Here is a 17,776-nt window from a genome sequence, read left to right as displayed (position 1 = left end):
TTCTCAACTTGAAAAAATAGCACAAATACACCTTTAAGTATTGGTCCCTTTGAGTGCTGCAAATTGCAGTGCATACATCCACAACAACTTTTGAAATGGTGGGCTGCGCTATTCTGTGGCTAAAAGCCCCATTTGCCGGAAAACGTAATGTTACAACCAGCCTGCAAATAACAGGGTGTTTAGCAGTATTTTATCAGTGATTTAGGCTTGTATGATCTCAAAACGTAAAAACATATGATTTAATTCTTACTTTCAAGACTGTGAGATAGCCTCCCTCATGACTGTGTCATACTTGCTAAATCCATCCCATATCATAAACAGCAGCTTCCCAAAACAAGCCATGCCCATTCTCATGAAGTTCTGAAATTCTTGCAGATCTTTGGGCCTCAATTCTTTCATAAGCAGTGTATATAATCCCCTACCTTCGATCCTTCTTTTCAGCCAGGGTCGAACTCAACAATGTCTGGCTTTTTGTCTTTGTCGTCGCTGAGCCCCAATCCGAAGATTTACTGCCACTGCCAGAGCAATAGCTCCAAAAACAAGTGGCTTCTCTGTGCAAACTGGTGTATAAATGTAAATGTATATATACTTATACCTGCGTGACCAAGTGTTGTAATATAAAACTAACTGTTGTGTCTGTAACTCAAACAGTAGTAGCCTACATAAGAGAATAACAATCACTTAATAAATAGTGAAAAAAAAAAAAACTTCTTATGAAATAGGAACCTGAAGCTCACATAAATATTTTGAACGAATGATGTTCCAATATGTCACATGGTGCCCATTATGTTTCGCGTGGTAGAACGAACAACTTTACAAGAGATTAAACAGTTCTGTTTGCATTTCACACATTACTGCTGCCTAATGCGCATGTGTACCACGTATATGCCACGTGGCTGGTGTAATAGGTCTACGTGAACCAGTATGTAGTTACAGATATGCCCGCTTGGGGCGCTGGTGCAGACATGTACGGTTTAGGCACAACGTGTAATAGGGGCTTCAGTTATCCAGCTACTGAAATCCTACTGTCACCTTGGGGCCCCAGTATCGAATCCTTGTCCTATCCAGTGTCCCTCCTCATCAACCCCTGATAGCACCCAGACCCTACCTAACTGATCTTTTCAACTTTCCAAATCGCCCAAAACTCCCTGCCAACACTCCACTAAATCCAGAGCTGAAACAACCTTTACACCAAAATTTTCAGCCACACAGAAGTTTCAGTCCTATCCAGAGACCTCACCTTCACCCCCACACCCAAATTTAACCACACTGGACCTGCCAAAGACTTATGTTCCTTCTCCTAATCCCTGCAATGGAAACATCCCACTTCATACCACCATTTAACTGTGATCCTCCCCCTCCCACCTAACCACCCCTGCTCATCTTATTGCTTACCTCCAACTTGGCCTCACCACCTTTCCCCAGGCCTCTTGTTAGGAAACCAAACTTTCAGCAGAGGAAAGGACAGCCTCAAAATAGACCTTCACAGAATCATCGTACATGCAGATAAAAGTTCCACAATTGTCATTATGAACTGCGCTGATTGCCTGGCAGAAAGTCTCTGCCAGTTGTCTGACTCCATCTATAAATTCTGCCTCAGTGATCCCATTCCAGAAGTCCAACATAACCTCAAATCCCTCCTTAAAGCCTGAATTTTGACAGCTGCCGTCCCTCCCCACAAAAAAATGTCTCCCATATGGCCTGGCTACCCAGGGACAGAGTACCTGCAGTGACAAGAACTCTCTTGTCCAGTATGCTGAAGGTCTCACAAACGCCCTCACAGACAGGCACTAATCTCAGACCTTGTCCACAAACAGATTTTCCATACCATATCCCCACAGATCCCCAATCCTCGCATCAACCCCGCAACTCACCACAAAGGAGTGCCCCTTTCATCACCTAATATCATCCTCTGTAATGGATTTGAGTATGGGTCACCCTGTGATATCCTACTCAAAATCCTTCCCACCACTCATTAAGTTGTGATCAAACCTCTACCCAACCTCCACTGCACTGTAATCCATCCCTATGCCACCCCCAGTCCCATCCCTTGCCACAGGGATCATATACCTGTGAAAGACCCAGATGCAAGATCTGCCCAATCCACCTACCCAGCACTTCCTACTCCAACCCCCATTAGGGGCCAGGCCATCTATGAAAGCAACCATATCATATACAACCTCTGCTGCAATCAATGCACAGCTTTTAATATTGGTATTAAAAGCTGTGCATTGATTGCAGCAGAGCTTATATATGACATGGTTGAATACCAACCAGGTTGAATGGCCACTGCCAAACTGTGAACAAGAGCAAAGAGGACCACCCTGTGGCACAACATGAAGCTAAACATATCATGCTTGATTTCAATGGCTGCTTAACAACCCGGGCCATCTGGATCCTTCTCTCCACCACCAGCTTACCTGAACTGTGCAGATGGCACTTTTCCTTACACACACATTCTTTGTTCCAACAATCATACCAGCCTCACCCTATGGTAACCCACTGTCCCCACACCCTTCACCTGACATTTTCTGCCCTCTCTGCCCCGTGATATTCAGCCTTGTCCTGCCACCTAGTCCCTGTACAGTCTGCTAAGCTGCACTGACTCCTCCCCCACCACCTATACCCTGCTATCCCTAGCCCTTTGCCACTTCACTCCAGAATGCTCCTTCTGCCCGATGCAAGACAGTTGCCTTCTGGGCAGAGATATCAGCCATGTGTGCATGATGTGTGCTCGCTTCTATGAATGTTGTTGCGTTTTCCTTTCTGAAGAAGGCTTTTACCAAAGGCTCAATGTGTAACAGTCTTTTTATTGTACCCGTCTGCAACTCAATGTGTCATCTTTACAGTGAGTAGCAATCCATCCTCTTCATAATGTTGATATTCCAACTTGGACACTCCATTGTTTGTTCAACGAGTCTAGTTGGACCATAAATTTCCTTCAGCCCTCATTCAATTCAGTACCTCCTCATTACTTACTTGATCTACCCATATAATCTTCAGCATTATTCTGGAGCACCAGGAAGAAACAGCATTGATAATGTTGCATGAAATAATATTTACTTGTCATTAACCAAACTAGTATGAAGTATTTCCCACGTCATCAGTGATTTGATGGAATACAATGGTCAAACTCCAATGATAAGGAGAAAAATGAGTTAATGGGGAAAAAAATGTTATTCCATGCAGTCATTAATCAATGCTTTCTCATCACTGTGGCTTTTACTGAATACTTCTGATATGCAGAGCAACAGTTTCATAAGGTATACTTATTCTTACTTATACTGTAATTTTAGTCTTATTGTTGTTGTTTTAGCATTATTATGCTTTAGTATTTTAGGGTTCTAGATTTCATTATTTTGTTTTGTGTGCATTCAGTTAGTTGTGTGTATGATACAATTTCTTGTATGACTTTGTATCAATGACACTGATGTGAAACTGGATAACAGTTAAATTAAATAAACAAACAAAAACAACAGAGTACAGTTTCTTTTCTTTACTGCCTACATATTGTAGGGGAACAATACATATGTCATGTTTACATGGTTCAGCAGGTTAAAAAGCAAACAAAACAATGAATAGTTCAATCAATGACAAAACTTACCAAGTCAGATCAACTTCAAAATGCTGCAAATGTGGCTTAACCTCAGGTGTTGCAGGATTCCACCGGTATATAGAGAATTTCTTAATACGGGGCCCCTTTACAGCAGCTTTTGTTGATGAATATATTGCCTGCTGCACCTGTTCATTGGTGTGTGTAATGAGTAGTAAAGAGCCATCATAGATAATATTAAAAATAACAAATAATGTACTTTGACCTACGTAGCAGAAGATATACAGAAAAACTACAACTAAAAAAGAAAAAAAGGAAGAAAATTTTATTCATAAAGAAACACCAGGCATAAATATTGGGAGGTCTGTCATCTAGACTGGTGAAATGATGTACACAAGAAAAATTAAATGCCACTTGGGGGAGAAGAAGATCTTAAGTGAAAACAACTAAACCACAAAGACATCAGAATTTAATTTATCTATGAGTGACAAGTAAAATGTTCTCGTGCTGGTAAACAGAAGGCACTAACAACATAGAAATTTTGTGCTCATTGCATTAGTATGGGTTACATAATAATGTAAGTCAGCAGTAAATTTGATCTGTGAAACAGTTTTCTTAATGTGGGTTTTAAGCATGTAATGTTGTATTTGATTCATTCAAATACAATACATTGCCACCTGAAAATTTTTTGTTTTTGGATAGTTTATCACCAACACAAAATGTTGCAAAATTGTTACAGATTTACAGGTTACAGGTATATGCTTCCTATTTCCAACAATTGAGAAATTGGTGGCTGAAATGAAACATGATCATACTTCTCTTCAAGATGATCAATATGAAGGACCACCCTCAAATGCAGTCACACATGAAAACTTTGAGAAAGTGCATAATATGATGTTCGATGACCTGCCATTAATGACATATGAAATACTGCATCAGAATATACAATGCAAAATCACTGTGTTGGTAATACAATTTTTAAATTCTGGCTAAAAGTAAATGTGATTCTCTTGGCAATCATATTGACGAGAATTCACCCAATTTGTGTACTGTAGCCAAAAATGAAAAAGCAATCAAAGCATAGCATCAAAGCCAGTTTCCTTACCTCAGAAAAGGTAAAGTTAATTTACCTGATGCAAAGTTTACAGGCAGTGTTCTCTGAAACATACAGAGGTTCTTCTGACTTATTATTTTGTACACAGCAAGCCAGTAGCTGGCAAACACTATGCAGCTCCTGATCTACTGCACACTAGTGGAAAGGGGCAGAAATAAGTTACATGAGAAGAGGCTTGAACTGCAAAAAGAAAAAAAATCTTCCATTAGGGCACTGCAACGGCCCACAACAGGTTCTTTGGCAATGAGTACCGTCAGTAATGTGAAGAATAGTTGTTGACAAAATCGATCTTTTATCTGCTGTGGCACACTCCAACTTCCACCTGCTCCTAAACTGATAAAAAATAAATCAATAAATTCAGGGATGGATTGTACTCACTGAAAAATGTTGGACAAAGTGGGTTCATCTATTAGACAACTCTGTTGAAAAAGGAAAATAAGGGTTAAGAAGTTTTTTGAAATAATGACATTTTGCTTTCCGTGAATTTTATTAATGATATTGTCAACATTTAATTTTCACTTGACACAATCACAAAATGCTTAAAAACATTTTTAAAAATTTTGTGTTTGTGTTGAATAGCAATACAATGTTAAAAACATAGTCACTCACAATGTTCAATGACAAAATTCATTATTTCCTAAAACTATGTACAGACATGAGTAAGGAGATTTCTTGAAATTAACTATGTGGCGCAGTTTTCCTCTTCAGTGGACAGATGTTAATATTGCTTTCAAGGCTGCAAATGCATGCAGGGCACAGCACCGGTACGGAGTATCCACTGGAATGGGCTGTGTGAATTTGCAGGTTCAGAACAGATTAAAAATGCCAAAGAAGTACCCTTAAAGCAGCTTGCTGCAGTGGACAATTACATCACAGTGTTCAAATTAGAAGAACTCAAGAATGAATCTAAAACTGACTAATAAAAGGTGGTTATATTTTGGCATAATTCCCTAATATGCACAGACAGAAATTAAAAATTGTTCCATGATCAATAGAAACATATATAAAAAGAGTGTCAGTCACAATGGCTGAAAGCTAAAGTATGGGAAGCATACAAAACACAATAGGTCTTTCATGAAAAAATAATGAATAAATCAATGGTGGCTCATGCAAAATTTTACCAGTGTGCTATAATATTACAAAAATAAACAGAAAACAGATTCACGAAATATATACAGCGTGGTGCATGGGAACAGGAAATTTTGAACATTACTGTTGGCAGCACTGTAGCACCGGCAGAAGTTCGAAACTTTGCACAACTGATGTGAACGCATTGCCATTTGTAATCATGGAGAATTGGACTGGTGCGGAATGTGCAGTAGCTGTGAGAGCGTTTTACAAAAATGGTGATAGTGCGACTGCCGCGCAGAGAACATTTCAACAGCATTACCAGCTTGGACGTCATGGACGTGTCCCACCTGCGAATGCGATTACAACATGGGTGCGTAATTTTGAAGAAACAGGATCTGCCTTGAAAAAGAAACCTCCAGGTGGCATTCCAACGGTACGTACCCCAGAGAACATTGCAGCTGCTAGAGCTGCAATCGAGCTCTGTTCGACAGCATGCATCTTCACTAGGGATTAAGCGACGAAGCTTACAAAGAATACTACATGAATTAGACTTCCATCCGATAAGTTGCAGATTGTGCAACACTTACATGAACGAGACCCAGCGTCACGTATGGAGTTTAGTAGCCAGATATTGGCTAAAATCAACAAGGACGCGAATTTCCTTGGTAACTTATGGATATCAGACGAAGCCCATTTCCACCTGAACAGATTCGTGAACAAACAGAATTTTCGTTACTGGGCACAGGAAATCCTTGTGAATTTCACCAGTGACCACTACATAGCGCCAAGGTCACAATATGGTGTGCTGTATCATGTCATGGTGTTATTGGTCCTTATTTTTTTGAACGTGAGGATGGTAGTGCAGTGACAGTAACATATGCTCGATATATTGAAATGCTTCAAACATTCTTTACACCGAGACTGTACGAGCTTAACCTTAACGTCGAAAACATGTTGTTTCAGCAGGATGGAGCCACATCACACACTGCTCGACAATCAATGGCAGCAGTTCGTCAATTGTTTGGAAGACGCATTATTTCACGTAACGGTGACATTGCATGGCCTGCGAGATCCCCTGAAATTAGTGTGTGCGACTTCTTCCTGTGAGGATATCTTAAAGGCAAGGTGTACCATACACGTCCTTCAACAACCCATGAACTGAAGGAGAACATTGAAAACTGCCATTCCCCAAGATTTGCTACACCGCACATTCCAGAGTTTTCATAACACGCTGTTAGAGTGTGAATGCCGAATGGGAACACATCTTTCCGATGTCATCTTTAAAAAGTAAAGAGACACTTTTGGATATTTTGATTGTAAAGACATACTGAATAATGACATACTGAATGCATTCACTTTCATTAATAAATTACTAGTTTTATGAATTTATTCATGGAAATGACGTTATTTCAAAATTTCCCATTTCCCTGCACCACCCTGTATTGCAATAAGAAGAAGTATTCACTCAATGATGAAAAATGAAGTCCATACATCACTGTTTTCTGCTGCAGAATTTATCTATAAGTTTGGGGTTGAAAACCTCAACACTAGCTACCATATTCTTCTCAGTGCAGAGCATTGGAAGGGAATTAACTTGTTGCTTTGACAAGCTATTCTGGAGAAAGCTCTGGGTCCTCTTCACAGGTGAAAAACATCTTAAAGGTTCAGAAGTTGCCATCATTGTGGTCATTCCTATTTTCAGAAATTTTGTTGTCTGGGAGAAGGTGTTCTGCAGATAGTTGTTTGAAATGAACTGGAAAAGTGATACAGCTCCATAAATATTCCTGAAGTCTGGTCTTGGTACAATCCCAACAGCTCTGTCTTGCCAGAGGGAAATTCATGAACACAACACCAGGGCTAAGGGTAATTTAGATATACCATGCTACAGATTAGCAAGAACAGGAAATTTCCACGAAGTAAACCCATTCAAAATGTTCAATAAACAACCCATTCATGTTCAGTCTATGGATATATATTTTTTTTTTAATTAAGTGGTACAGCTGGCTGTCAGATCATCCATTCTATGACATTAAAGAATTCTTTGAGATGCCTGAGGAGGATATTAGCATTTCAAAGTTGTCTGTAGTTAAACATATTATTGCGTGCTGTGGTTAATCATGTGTAATTACATTGTGTGTACAATACACAATACAATACTATATTATATTAGATTATAGTATAGCTTATTGCATTAAGTTTTAGAAATTATCTTGGTGTAATTTGGTACACTGCCATGCTTAAAATGTATTCTATAATGTACTGACACTAGTTTATTTTATTATTATATATGTACTACTACATCCTGCATGATGAAGCCAATATCATTGTAAAATGATCTACGATGAATAAAAGTCTTGATTCTTGAACCTTTATTTCTCCAATATGGTGTAAGCCTGGACAGCAATGTTAAGTTCTCTCTCTCTCTCTGGTAAATATATTGAGTATCTTTCTTTGAGAAACCCAACAGCATTGCTGCGTGTAGATGATCTAGGGTTTGCAAACAATAATGGGTTAATCCCAATGTAGACTTCTTTTGCATTGTAACATTGGCAAAGACTTACCTTCTGGAGCTTTCTCTGAGAGATGGCTGTCACAGTGACTGCATTATTACTGGCATTGTTTGAAACTTTTAAATTATTAAAAACCCATTATGAAACATGAAACTGAATTTTTTACTATTGCAGCATTGACCAACCTTGTCTGCAAATGACTGTATATGATATGCATATGAGGTATTACTTTTTGGAAGAAAGCTATCCAAAAGAGGAATTCTTCACCTTGTAGACTGAAAGAAGACCAACTGCTTGACAACTAGTTTGGTCAGATGATGAGTTTTCCAGCATCAATAAACATTCCTGCAGCAAGAATTTATTTTCACACACCACATTTGTGGTCCATGACTTAAAATTCCACCATTTAGCTGTCCCAAAAGGACTTCAAGCCACCAATGCCTCTGACGTGCTATGTTGTTCTGCCAACCTTGAAAAGAAAGCTAAAAAATGTAACAAACTTAAAAAGAACACCCCCAGCCAACTGATTAGCATGTTCCATTGTTAAATTTAATTCATGCACATAATGATGCACATAATGAGCATTAGGATACAATTTTTAATTTTTGTCTACAGGCCACCTTTACAACCACTCATTACACTTGCCCCATAGTACATTTGTGCGATAATTTTTTCGTGTATCTTTGAACAAAGGATCTACAACAATCAAAATACATGTTCTTAGAGCAGTGGTTCTCAACCTGGGCGTTATTATTCCCTGAGGGGTAAAATGAAACTCTCTAAGGGGTAAAATGAAAGAATTTGATTGTGTTACGGTTATGAAACTATGGTTTTTTTTAAAGATCATTATTATTGTCACTATTTCATAAGACTGTAATATTGATTACTAAGTTACTAGTCCTTATCTTTGTTTCACACATGTGCGCTAACCCACTACACTATTTGGTTGAGGTTAAAGATTATGAAACAAATGTATGAACATCTTCTACTCACATAGTCTACTTTTTACACACAATTTTTTTACTTTGTGTCTTGCATCTGTGACAGCAAAATTGAGATGTATGCATCAAATATACTTTAATATCACATCAAAATGCATTCTCTGAGTTCTAGGTCGTTCCCTCAATGAACCATAAATTGCTTGATTACTCATTTGCCAACAGATAATCCATCTAATTGAGGGCACACAACAAACGTAACTATGTAATGGTTACTAAATTGCTGCAGGGCCTTCACAGTTTTACAGTCATTAGCAGTAGTAATGAGACATGAAGCTTTGGCAGCCAAAGGTCCTTCAATTTCAACCAGTTCAGAAGTAAGGAGTCCAGCAATGAAGTAGCACACATAACTTAATTCAGTTGCTTTAATATGGCGTGTAGAGTGTGGGTAAAGCAAGAGTTGCTAGGAAGAGGAGTGGTGCAGAGGAAGCATATTTTGTAACAAGTGCTTAGCCTTAATGTGGACATTTAGCTTTCATTTCTAAAGAGGAGTTAGTTCCATTAATCTACAACAAAAGATTGTTAGAAATAAGCAGAATCATTAGTTCATGACATAATAAAACACTTGCAGAAACTATCATTCGTCTTTCTAAAAATAATAGTGTTCGAACAGAATATTTCTTTTCATTCCAAAATTTAGTTAAGCACTGATGTTGATGATGTTAGTGGTAAGGGGTAATAGGTAATATCTTATTGTACTCAGTTTTAGAACAAGTGCCCCAAATCTCTTTTTTTAGGCTGTGCTATAGGTCTTGATTTGTACCCTGTTATTGAAAATAAAATAGATAAATTCCAAGCTGTCTGTGGCACCATTAGCAGAGCATAGGCCCATAAGTACAAAAAGAACCCATCATGAAACTCTATAGAGTAATGGTGGTTCTGACATTATCCCATGAAATTGAAAGCTGGGTTACCACAAAAAAAAACTAGAAAATAAAATTCAAACAGCAGAGATGAGGTTCCTAAGGAAGATGAAGGTCTGCACAAGGAGAGATATGATTAGAAACGAAGATATTGGAAAAGAATTAAATATTTTCAGCATGAATGAAAAAATTCAAAAATATCGTGAACAGAATTCCCCAGAATATCCTGAACTACAAGCCAAATGAGGAAAGAGATATTGGAAGACCTACAAAAAAGGAAATGTTTTTGTTTGTGAGTTCGGAACAGGCAACAGCATAATCTTGAAAGGAACACAAGGATGACGATGATGATGATGATGATGACTCAGAGGTAATAGCCTCAGAAAGGTTGGGAAACATTGTCTTAGAGCATCAGCATTATGCCTTCAGCACAGAAAAACCCCAGAACCTTTCATATGGTGCAAAACTAGTACTATGTCTTTTCAGAAACATCTACTGCTCCACCTGCCATTATAGCAGCAAACTCCATCTGCTTTATTTCTTCTGAAATAACTTCATGGCAAGTTTCCAACATACAGTCCAGCAGCTCATTTTGGACAGGTTTTCAAGTACCCTTATAAATCTAATTACCTTCTACATGTTCTTTCAGTTCATTTTCTACATCTTCAATTAAGTCAAGCAGTTGATGTTTCCATCTTTAAAAGTCAGCTGAAAAGCACCACAGAATTTCATACAATTACTAATTCTAGAGAATACATACTTTTCTTGTATTTAAACCTGCTAATTATGTTTTGAAGTGTAGTGTGATGGATGGGGTTTTGGTATAATGTTTTCCACTCCATGCATGATCTGTCGCCCAGTTGACATGTGTACAAACTTTTACCTTACAAATATCTTGCGGTTGCTGTTCTTGAAGTTATTTGCTGTAGTGGCCTGTTATGCAGTGCCACTAGACCGTGACATGAGGTTACTTCACCTTTTGCAGTGTGCAGGTGCTGAAACAGACCCCCCCCCCCCCCCCAAACTACTACGAGGCGTGTTTTTAAGTAAGTACCATTTTGAAATTAAAAAAAAAGATGTGCTAAGATATCTCAATAATTTTATTTTTACATGGAAGCCTGTACCTTAATCTACTTTTCTACATAATTTCCATCAATATTGAGGCACTTTTCATAATGTTGTACCAGTTTTTGAATACCCTACTCACAGAAGTCTGCCGCCTGACTTGTTAACCGCTGCATCACTACTGTTTTGACTTCGTCATCATCTTGAAGACGCTGACTGCCCAGGTGTTTCTTCAAGTGCAGGAACAGGTGGTAGTCACTGGGTGCGAGATTGGGGCTGTACGGAGGATGACCTAGAGTTTCCCATCGAAAAGATGTGATGAGATTTTTGATGTGAATATAATAGAGGGAAACATTCCACGTGGGAAAAATATATCTAAAAACAAAGATGATGTAACTTACCAAACGAAAGCATTGGCATGTTGATAGACACACAAACAAACACAAATACACACAAAATTCAAGCTTTCGCAACCAACGGTTGCTTCGTCAGGAAAGAGGGAAGGAGAGGGAAAGACGAAATGATGAGGGTTTTAAGGAAGAGGGTAAGGAGTCATTCCAATCCCGGGAGCAGAAAGACTTACCTTTGGAGGAAAAAAGGACAGGTATACACTCACACACACACACATATCCATCCACACATATACAGACACAAGCAGACATTTGTAAAGGCAAAGAGTTAGTAGCAATCTATTCTATTCCTAACATTGTTATTATTCCAACCTGAAGTTTCCATTGTTTAATTACAAATATCACATAACATGGGAAAATGTCAACCAAGTAACAATACTTTTATCCTCTACTCAATTATTATTATTATTGTTATTATTATTATTATTATTATCTGTACTTAAAGTCACATAAGACCATACCCACTTTTATTTCCTTAAATAATATGTATGAGCAGATTTCTTTACCCATTATTCCTTGCATAAACCTTCTTTTCATGTAGTTTACAAGAGTATATCTCTCCCCTTTGCATTTTTATTTTAGAAAAATATCTATCTTGTAATTCAGCTTGCTTAGGTAAATGACGACAATGTGTCTCTTTAACAGCTTCATTTCACTTCATTCAAAATACTAATATATGGCTTTTCAACCACACAGCTGTTTATTGCATGCTATAATGTAGTACAGTGATTCCCAACCTCTCTTAGACCATTACCCCTGAGTGCAATTAGACATTAGCCAGTATCCCCCTCCTGCCGTCTGTTCCCACCCCCTCCCCTACATTTTCGCAAACTTTAGCACCTAACTAAAGTGTAGAATGAAAGACTTTTCTTGGAACACTTTTACTTTTAAAATGATGAAAGATGAATTATATCTAGTTTGCGTGTGGGGGACGAGGAGGAGGGGGAGGGGTGTTAGAATGAATGATGAAGGAAATTGTGGTGCATCACCAATGCTACCCACAACTCCTTCTCAGATAAGAAAGCTAACCTATCCACAGTGAGGACAGATTCTTGTTACAAAACATATTTCCCCTGCATTACTCCTCTTCGCTGCGGCACTTGCTTGACCTGCACACTGCAATCCCATTTAAAACCAAACAGATTCAGATGTGTGCACTATACTTACTGTTCATAAATCACTTGAGGACTCCTTACTTCTGAATTCGCAGAAATGGGAAGACTTTAGGATGTTAAAGCTTTGTGTCTAACCACTCTAATAATAATAATAATAATAATAATAATAATAATAATAATAATAATACTGTTGACAGCACTATAGTAGCCATTATGTAGTTACTGCTGTGTCATGCTGGCAGTGTGAATTGTGTTTTATTCATCTCATGACGTACATTTGTAATCCATTTGGTTTGCGTACAGGAGACATTTCAAAAATTTATAATACAGTTACAATGATTTTTACATTAATAAATAATAGCACTACAATAAATAATAACACTATAAAAATATTTCTTGGAATGTGTAACACATTGTATCCAGTTCAAATTTCCAGTTTGTCCTGCATGAATTCATCTACTGAGTAATAACACTTCAGTGCCAGTACCTCATATAGCTTTCTTTTAAGTGAACCTAAATTCATCTGCATCAACTTGCTCCCTTTTAATTTATTACAAATTTTCATTCCTATGTATTGAGATCCCTGGGCATATAGTCTGAGGCGGTGAGTGGGGAGCATAAAATTTTCTTTGTTTCTAGTATCATGTGACTGGACAAAATAGTTTCCCTCAAATAATTCATGTCTGGTGTACAAAAATATTACAATCTCATATATGTATAAGAATGGCAGAGTTAATATTTTAAGTTTACTAAATAATGGTTGACATGGTTCTTTGTGATTTGCATTGCACATATTTCGAATGATTTTTTTCTGTATTTTTAGTATCCACACTATGTTTGTTGAGTCACCCCAAAAAACAATACCATACTTAATAATGGATTTGAAGTAACTTGTATATACTACTTTTTGTGTGTCCATGTCAGTTGCAGTTGATAATATTTGCATTGTAAATGCAAAGCTGCTCAGTTTATTTGCCAGTTATTCAATGTGTGCCTGTCAGCTCAAATTTTTATCTACATTTCAAGCTAAGTATTTGACTGAGTCAACGTCTTCTATATCTTGTTTGTTGTGTACAATCTTAATCTGCCCACATTTTGACTGTTTGGTTTTGAACTGCATCACGTGAGTCTTAGATATGTGTAGATTCAACCCACTTAGCTGAAACTAAGTTTCTAAGGTACTGAGGGTACTGATCACAGACTTTGGAAGTTTTTATGAATCCTGATCTTCAACTAACACAGAAGTATCATCTGTGAAGAGAACTGATGGGGAGCTGATATTTAATGGTAAGCCATTAACATAGAAGAGAAATAGGACTGGGCCTAATATGGAGCATTTTGGAACACTCTGAGGTTTTTTTTTCAGTCAGAAAAATAATATGTGCCATTTGAAGAGATGTTAACTCTTTGCTTTCTGTTGGATAAGTAGGATTTAAACAATTGTAGGGCACTGCTGCTAATGCCATAATTTTCAAGTTTGTAAACAAGTAATGCATGGTTTACAGAATCAAATGCCTTTGTGAGGTCGCAGGAAATTCCTGCCACCTTATTCCTCTTGTCTAATGATGTACTTATTTTATCAATGAAACTGTTTACTGCATCTACAGTGTTTTTCACCAGCTGAAAACCAAATTGATTGTTTACAATAACAGAATATTCTGCAATGAAGTTTTGGATTTGAGTAACAGCAAGTTTTTCAAATATTTTAGGTAGGGCTGGGAGAATCAAGATAGGACTATAACTTCCATGATCTCTCTTGATCCCTTCTTGAAGAGTGGTTTGTCTTTAGCATATTTCAGTACCTCTGGGAAGCAACCCTCTTCAAATCATTGATTTATTATTTGAGCTAGTGGGTTTGCAATTCTATTGTGTACCACTTCAATAAATTTGGTGGGTATTCCATCCCAACCTGCAGATTTTTTGTTTTTTAATGTTAGAATAGCATTTTCTACATCCTCCACAGAAACTTTTAAGAATTTTGTGAAGTTTTCAGTGTTTTCACCTACGCCAAAGGGATTTACTTTGTTGTGATAATCTGTTACATCTACATCAGACTTTGCTACATTAATAAAGAATTCATTAAAGTACTCTGGTATTTGAATTAGATTTACAATAGTATTTCCTTCAAGGTCAATTTTTGAAATTTCTTGGTAATATGTTTTAATGCCTAACTCAGATTTAATGACTGACCACTCAGCCTTTGTCTTATTTTTATGATTTAAAATTATCCTGTTATTTGCCAGTTGTTTTGCTGCCTAACAACTCTTTTAAATATGGTTTTTTAGGGGGCCTAACATATTTAATGAAATCAACATCTTCGTTATATTTTAGTTCTCTGTGCAGTTGCCTTTTCCTTACACTGGAAATTTTATGCCCTAGGTAACCCACTTTACTTTATTTGTTATTTTATTGCTGCAGAGTCTAGGTGAAAATGTTTCATTAAAAACACCAAGTAAACTATTTAGGAATTTCTCAAAGTTTTCATCACTTGAGTTACAATGATCAAAAAGCCATGTTTCCCCCTTTAGCTTCTCACTAACTGTTAGCAAGTTTTCTTTGCTAAAGTTCCTGCTCATATGGCTTCTCATACGTGAAATATTCCTGTCTGTCTGTGGTAGCTCAATGAACAATGGACAATGATCTGAATTCATTGCTCTGTTTCAAAGCAAGTAATGAAGCAATACGAGTATATGACTACTGCAGATACTGCCTACAACTTGAAGAAGACATTGGCTTGAGATATTTAGCATTTGTTACATACATGTCTCACTTTTATCATCAGTGATGTACAAAGCACAACATACGTGTGTAGCGGGTGGACTATGTGAGGAACCTCTAATGTCCACAGCATTAACACTGCTACTTGAGAAAAATTAATTACTGATTGCTTATATAATCAATATTACAATCTTACAAAATTGTGATAATAGTTACGATCTTTTGAAAGTAATTTAGTTTTGTGATTGAAATAGAATCGAATCATTTAGTTTTTACCCTTCAGAAAATTCCATTTTATGCCTCAGGGGGTATATGTCATTATTCATTTTATTGCTCTCCTTTTATTGGATTTTCCTTGCACTATCAACCAATTACTTTAAACATACACTGTTTCACTTTCATAGATAAAGATAGGAGAGATATTTGTCCTGTATGACTAGGCTATATCACTATTACAGTAATCTTCCTCAAAGGTAAGTGCATTTACTTCATTTTCAGTTAACTGATTACAGTAGCACAAGTTTTTCAAATTTATTGAGGCAGAAAATGTTTAAGTTCATCTTTACCATATAGATTTACATACTGACATTTTAACCTGTACTGCTCTCCACAACTTCAGATCTCAGATCTGTGGTAAGTCAAACATATGTAGAACATAAATTCAAAGACTCATCATTGCCCACGTAAGTCTATAAGCCTTTAACTATTGTGGAGAACAATTTAACAGTCTGACTAACAGTCAGCTTTGTAAGAGCTGCACTTACATCTCAACTTATGGTGGATACGGTGTAAATACCATTTCATCTGTACAACACAAGTGTCCCTTTATTAATCCCTCTATACAGAAAATAGTTCAGGTCATTCCATCTATGGATTCACCTGACCAAGGATTACACCGTCCATTTCCTGGGTTTGTCTCCCCTTCTCTCCAATAGCTACAAAAAAATCAGGTATGTCCCATATTAAAATCCTTATGAGTATACACAGCCCCTGGCCCTTATCTTTATGCATCCCAATGACAAAGTTTCTGCATAGCTCATCAACTCTACTCAGTTACTCCAAACATGTGTTTCCTGACTCCATCTTTTGTACCTTTTTACATACACTCTTTCTAATGATATAACTTACACACATTCTATTAAATTTTCTAACAATGAGCCTTCTTTTATGTTATTCCTCTTACATTTCTTTCACCATGCATTACTAATAATGTTCATGCACACTTCTCTAAAAACTCTTCAGCTTCCAATAAATACTTGTTCGCAGTGACTGTCCATCAGGAATCTATTCATTGCTACTAGATTATAAGATTTATCTTTATTCTTTATTATGGAAGTGGTCACATTCCTCTCACATCAAAAATTACTGCAAAAATGCATTTCTTAATGTCTGAAACATTTTTTAACTCATTCCTTTCACAAATGCTTGCTCTATATATAAAAAGGTAGCTTCTCGAGTTATGTTGAAAATACTTCTACGTTAGCTCTTTATTACTGTTAAGCATAGGCCATAAATAACACAGACTACATGTGATGTCATTACACTGGAACCAACATCTAAGTCACATGCCTCGGGGCAGGACACTGAGTTTCTGTTATTACAAACTGGGTGGAGTGGAATTGACAATTACAGTTTTTCTCATTTATAGCTGAAATCAAGCACTGATTTTTACAAGAAAACAATTTGCCTTATTGCTGTCACACTTTCAGTAGTGCAGCTAGTCCGATTTCTCCAAAATTTGTAATATTAATGCAATGATTATCATTTGTACATGTGGCCAGGTAAAACATACTGACAGTTCTATTTACAAGCAACAAAATTACAGTTCTCCAGTGTTTTCGTTGCACTGTGATCCTTTGACTACACTATTTCCACAGAAGCTGAACACAAAATATCAGTTTGGCAGATTCCTCAACAAAACATCTGAAGTGTTTAGTTATACTTTTATAGGAAATCCGATCCAATTATAACCTAAGGTCTGGTTTTTAGGCAAAATAAGCATATACATTTTATGACTGTTGCCACTTAGTTATGACAGTATGTAAACCATGTAAAAGATTCCCAATTTAGTTAAAAGAATCTCCTGAGGGAACTTAACTGGTTCACTCAACAAGAACAGATTTTATAGGTATAATTAACAGTCTATATTCATCTTCAGTTGTGTATGATACTGTTAGAAGTATATCTGCACCATAAAGGACTTTTGTACTGGCATATAAACTCACACAAGACCTGCTGGAAGTGTTTCTTTAATGCTATGAGAAGTCGTGGAGGAGCAGAATATGAATACAGCAGTATGAAGCAGCTTCCAAGAAATTTCTGGTACACATTCAGAGTGTTCCTTCTATTATTCCTGATT

At 37.1% G+C, this 17,776-nt stretch overlaps 1 protein-coding gene across 1 annotated transcript in view; it reads right to left on the bottom strand.

Moving 5' to 3' along the window:
• LOC126416901 (succinate dehydrogenase [ubiquinone] iron-sulfur subunit, mitochondrial-like) overlaps window positions 1-16,428 on the bottom strand; it is a 202,479-nt gene extending 186,051 nt beyond the window's left edge. Inside the window, exons 1-2 of the mRNA XM_050084785.1 lie at window positions 16,297-16,428; window positions 3,605-3,741 (exon numbers count right to left, since the gene is read on the bottom strand). Of these exons, the coding sequence (XP_049940742.1) occupies window positions 3,605-3,741; window positions 16,297-16,428 (269 nt within the window). The remainder of the gene's footprint in view (window positions 1-3,604; window positions 3,742-16,296) is intronic.
• Window positions 16,429-17,776: the final 1,348 nt, after the last annotated feature.

Source organism: Schistocerca serialis, chromosome 8 (assembly GCF_023864345.2).
Source record: "Schistocerca serialis cubense isolate TAMUIC-IGC-003099 chromosome 8, iqSchSeri2.2, whole genome shotgun sequence".
In the NCBI taxonomy this organism is placed as follows: domain Eukaryota; kingdom Metazoa; phylum Arthropoda; class Insecta; order Orthoptera; family Acrididae; genus Schistocerca; species Schistocerca serialis.
The sequence above is the reverse complement of the archived record's forward strand: the minus strand, read 5'-3'. Positions and strand labels throughout refer to the sequence as shown.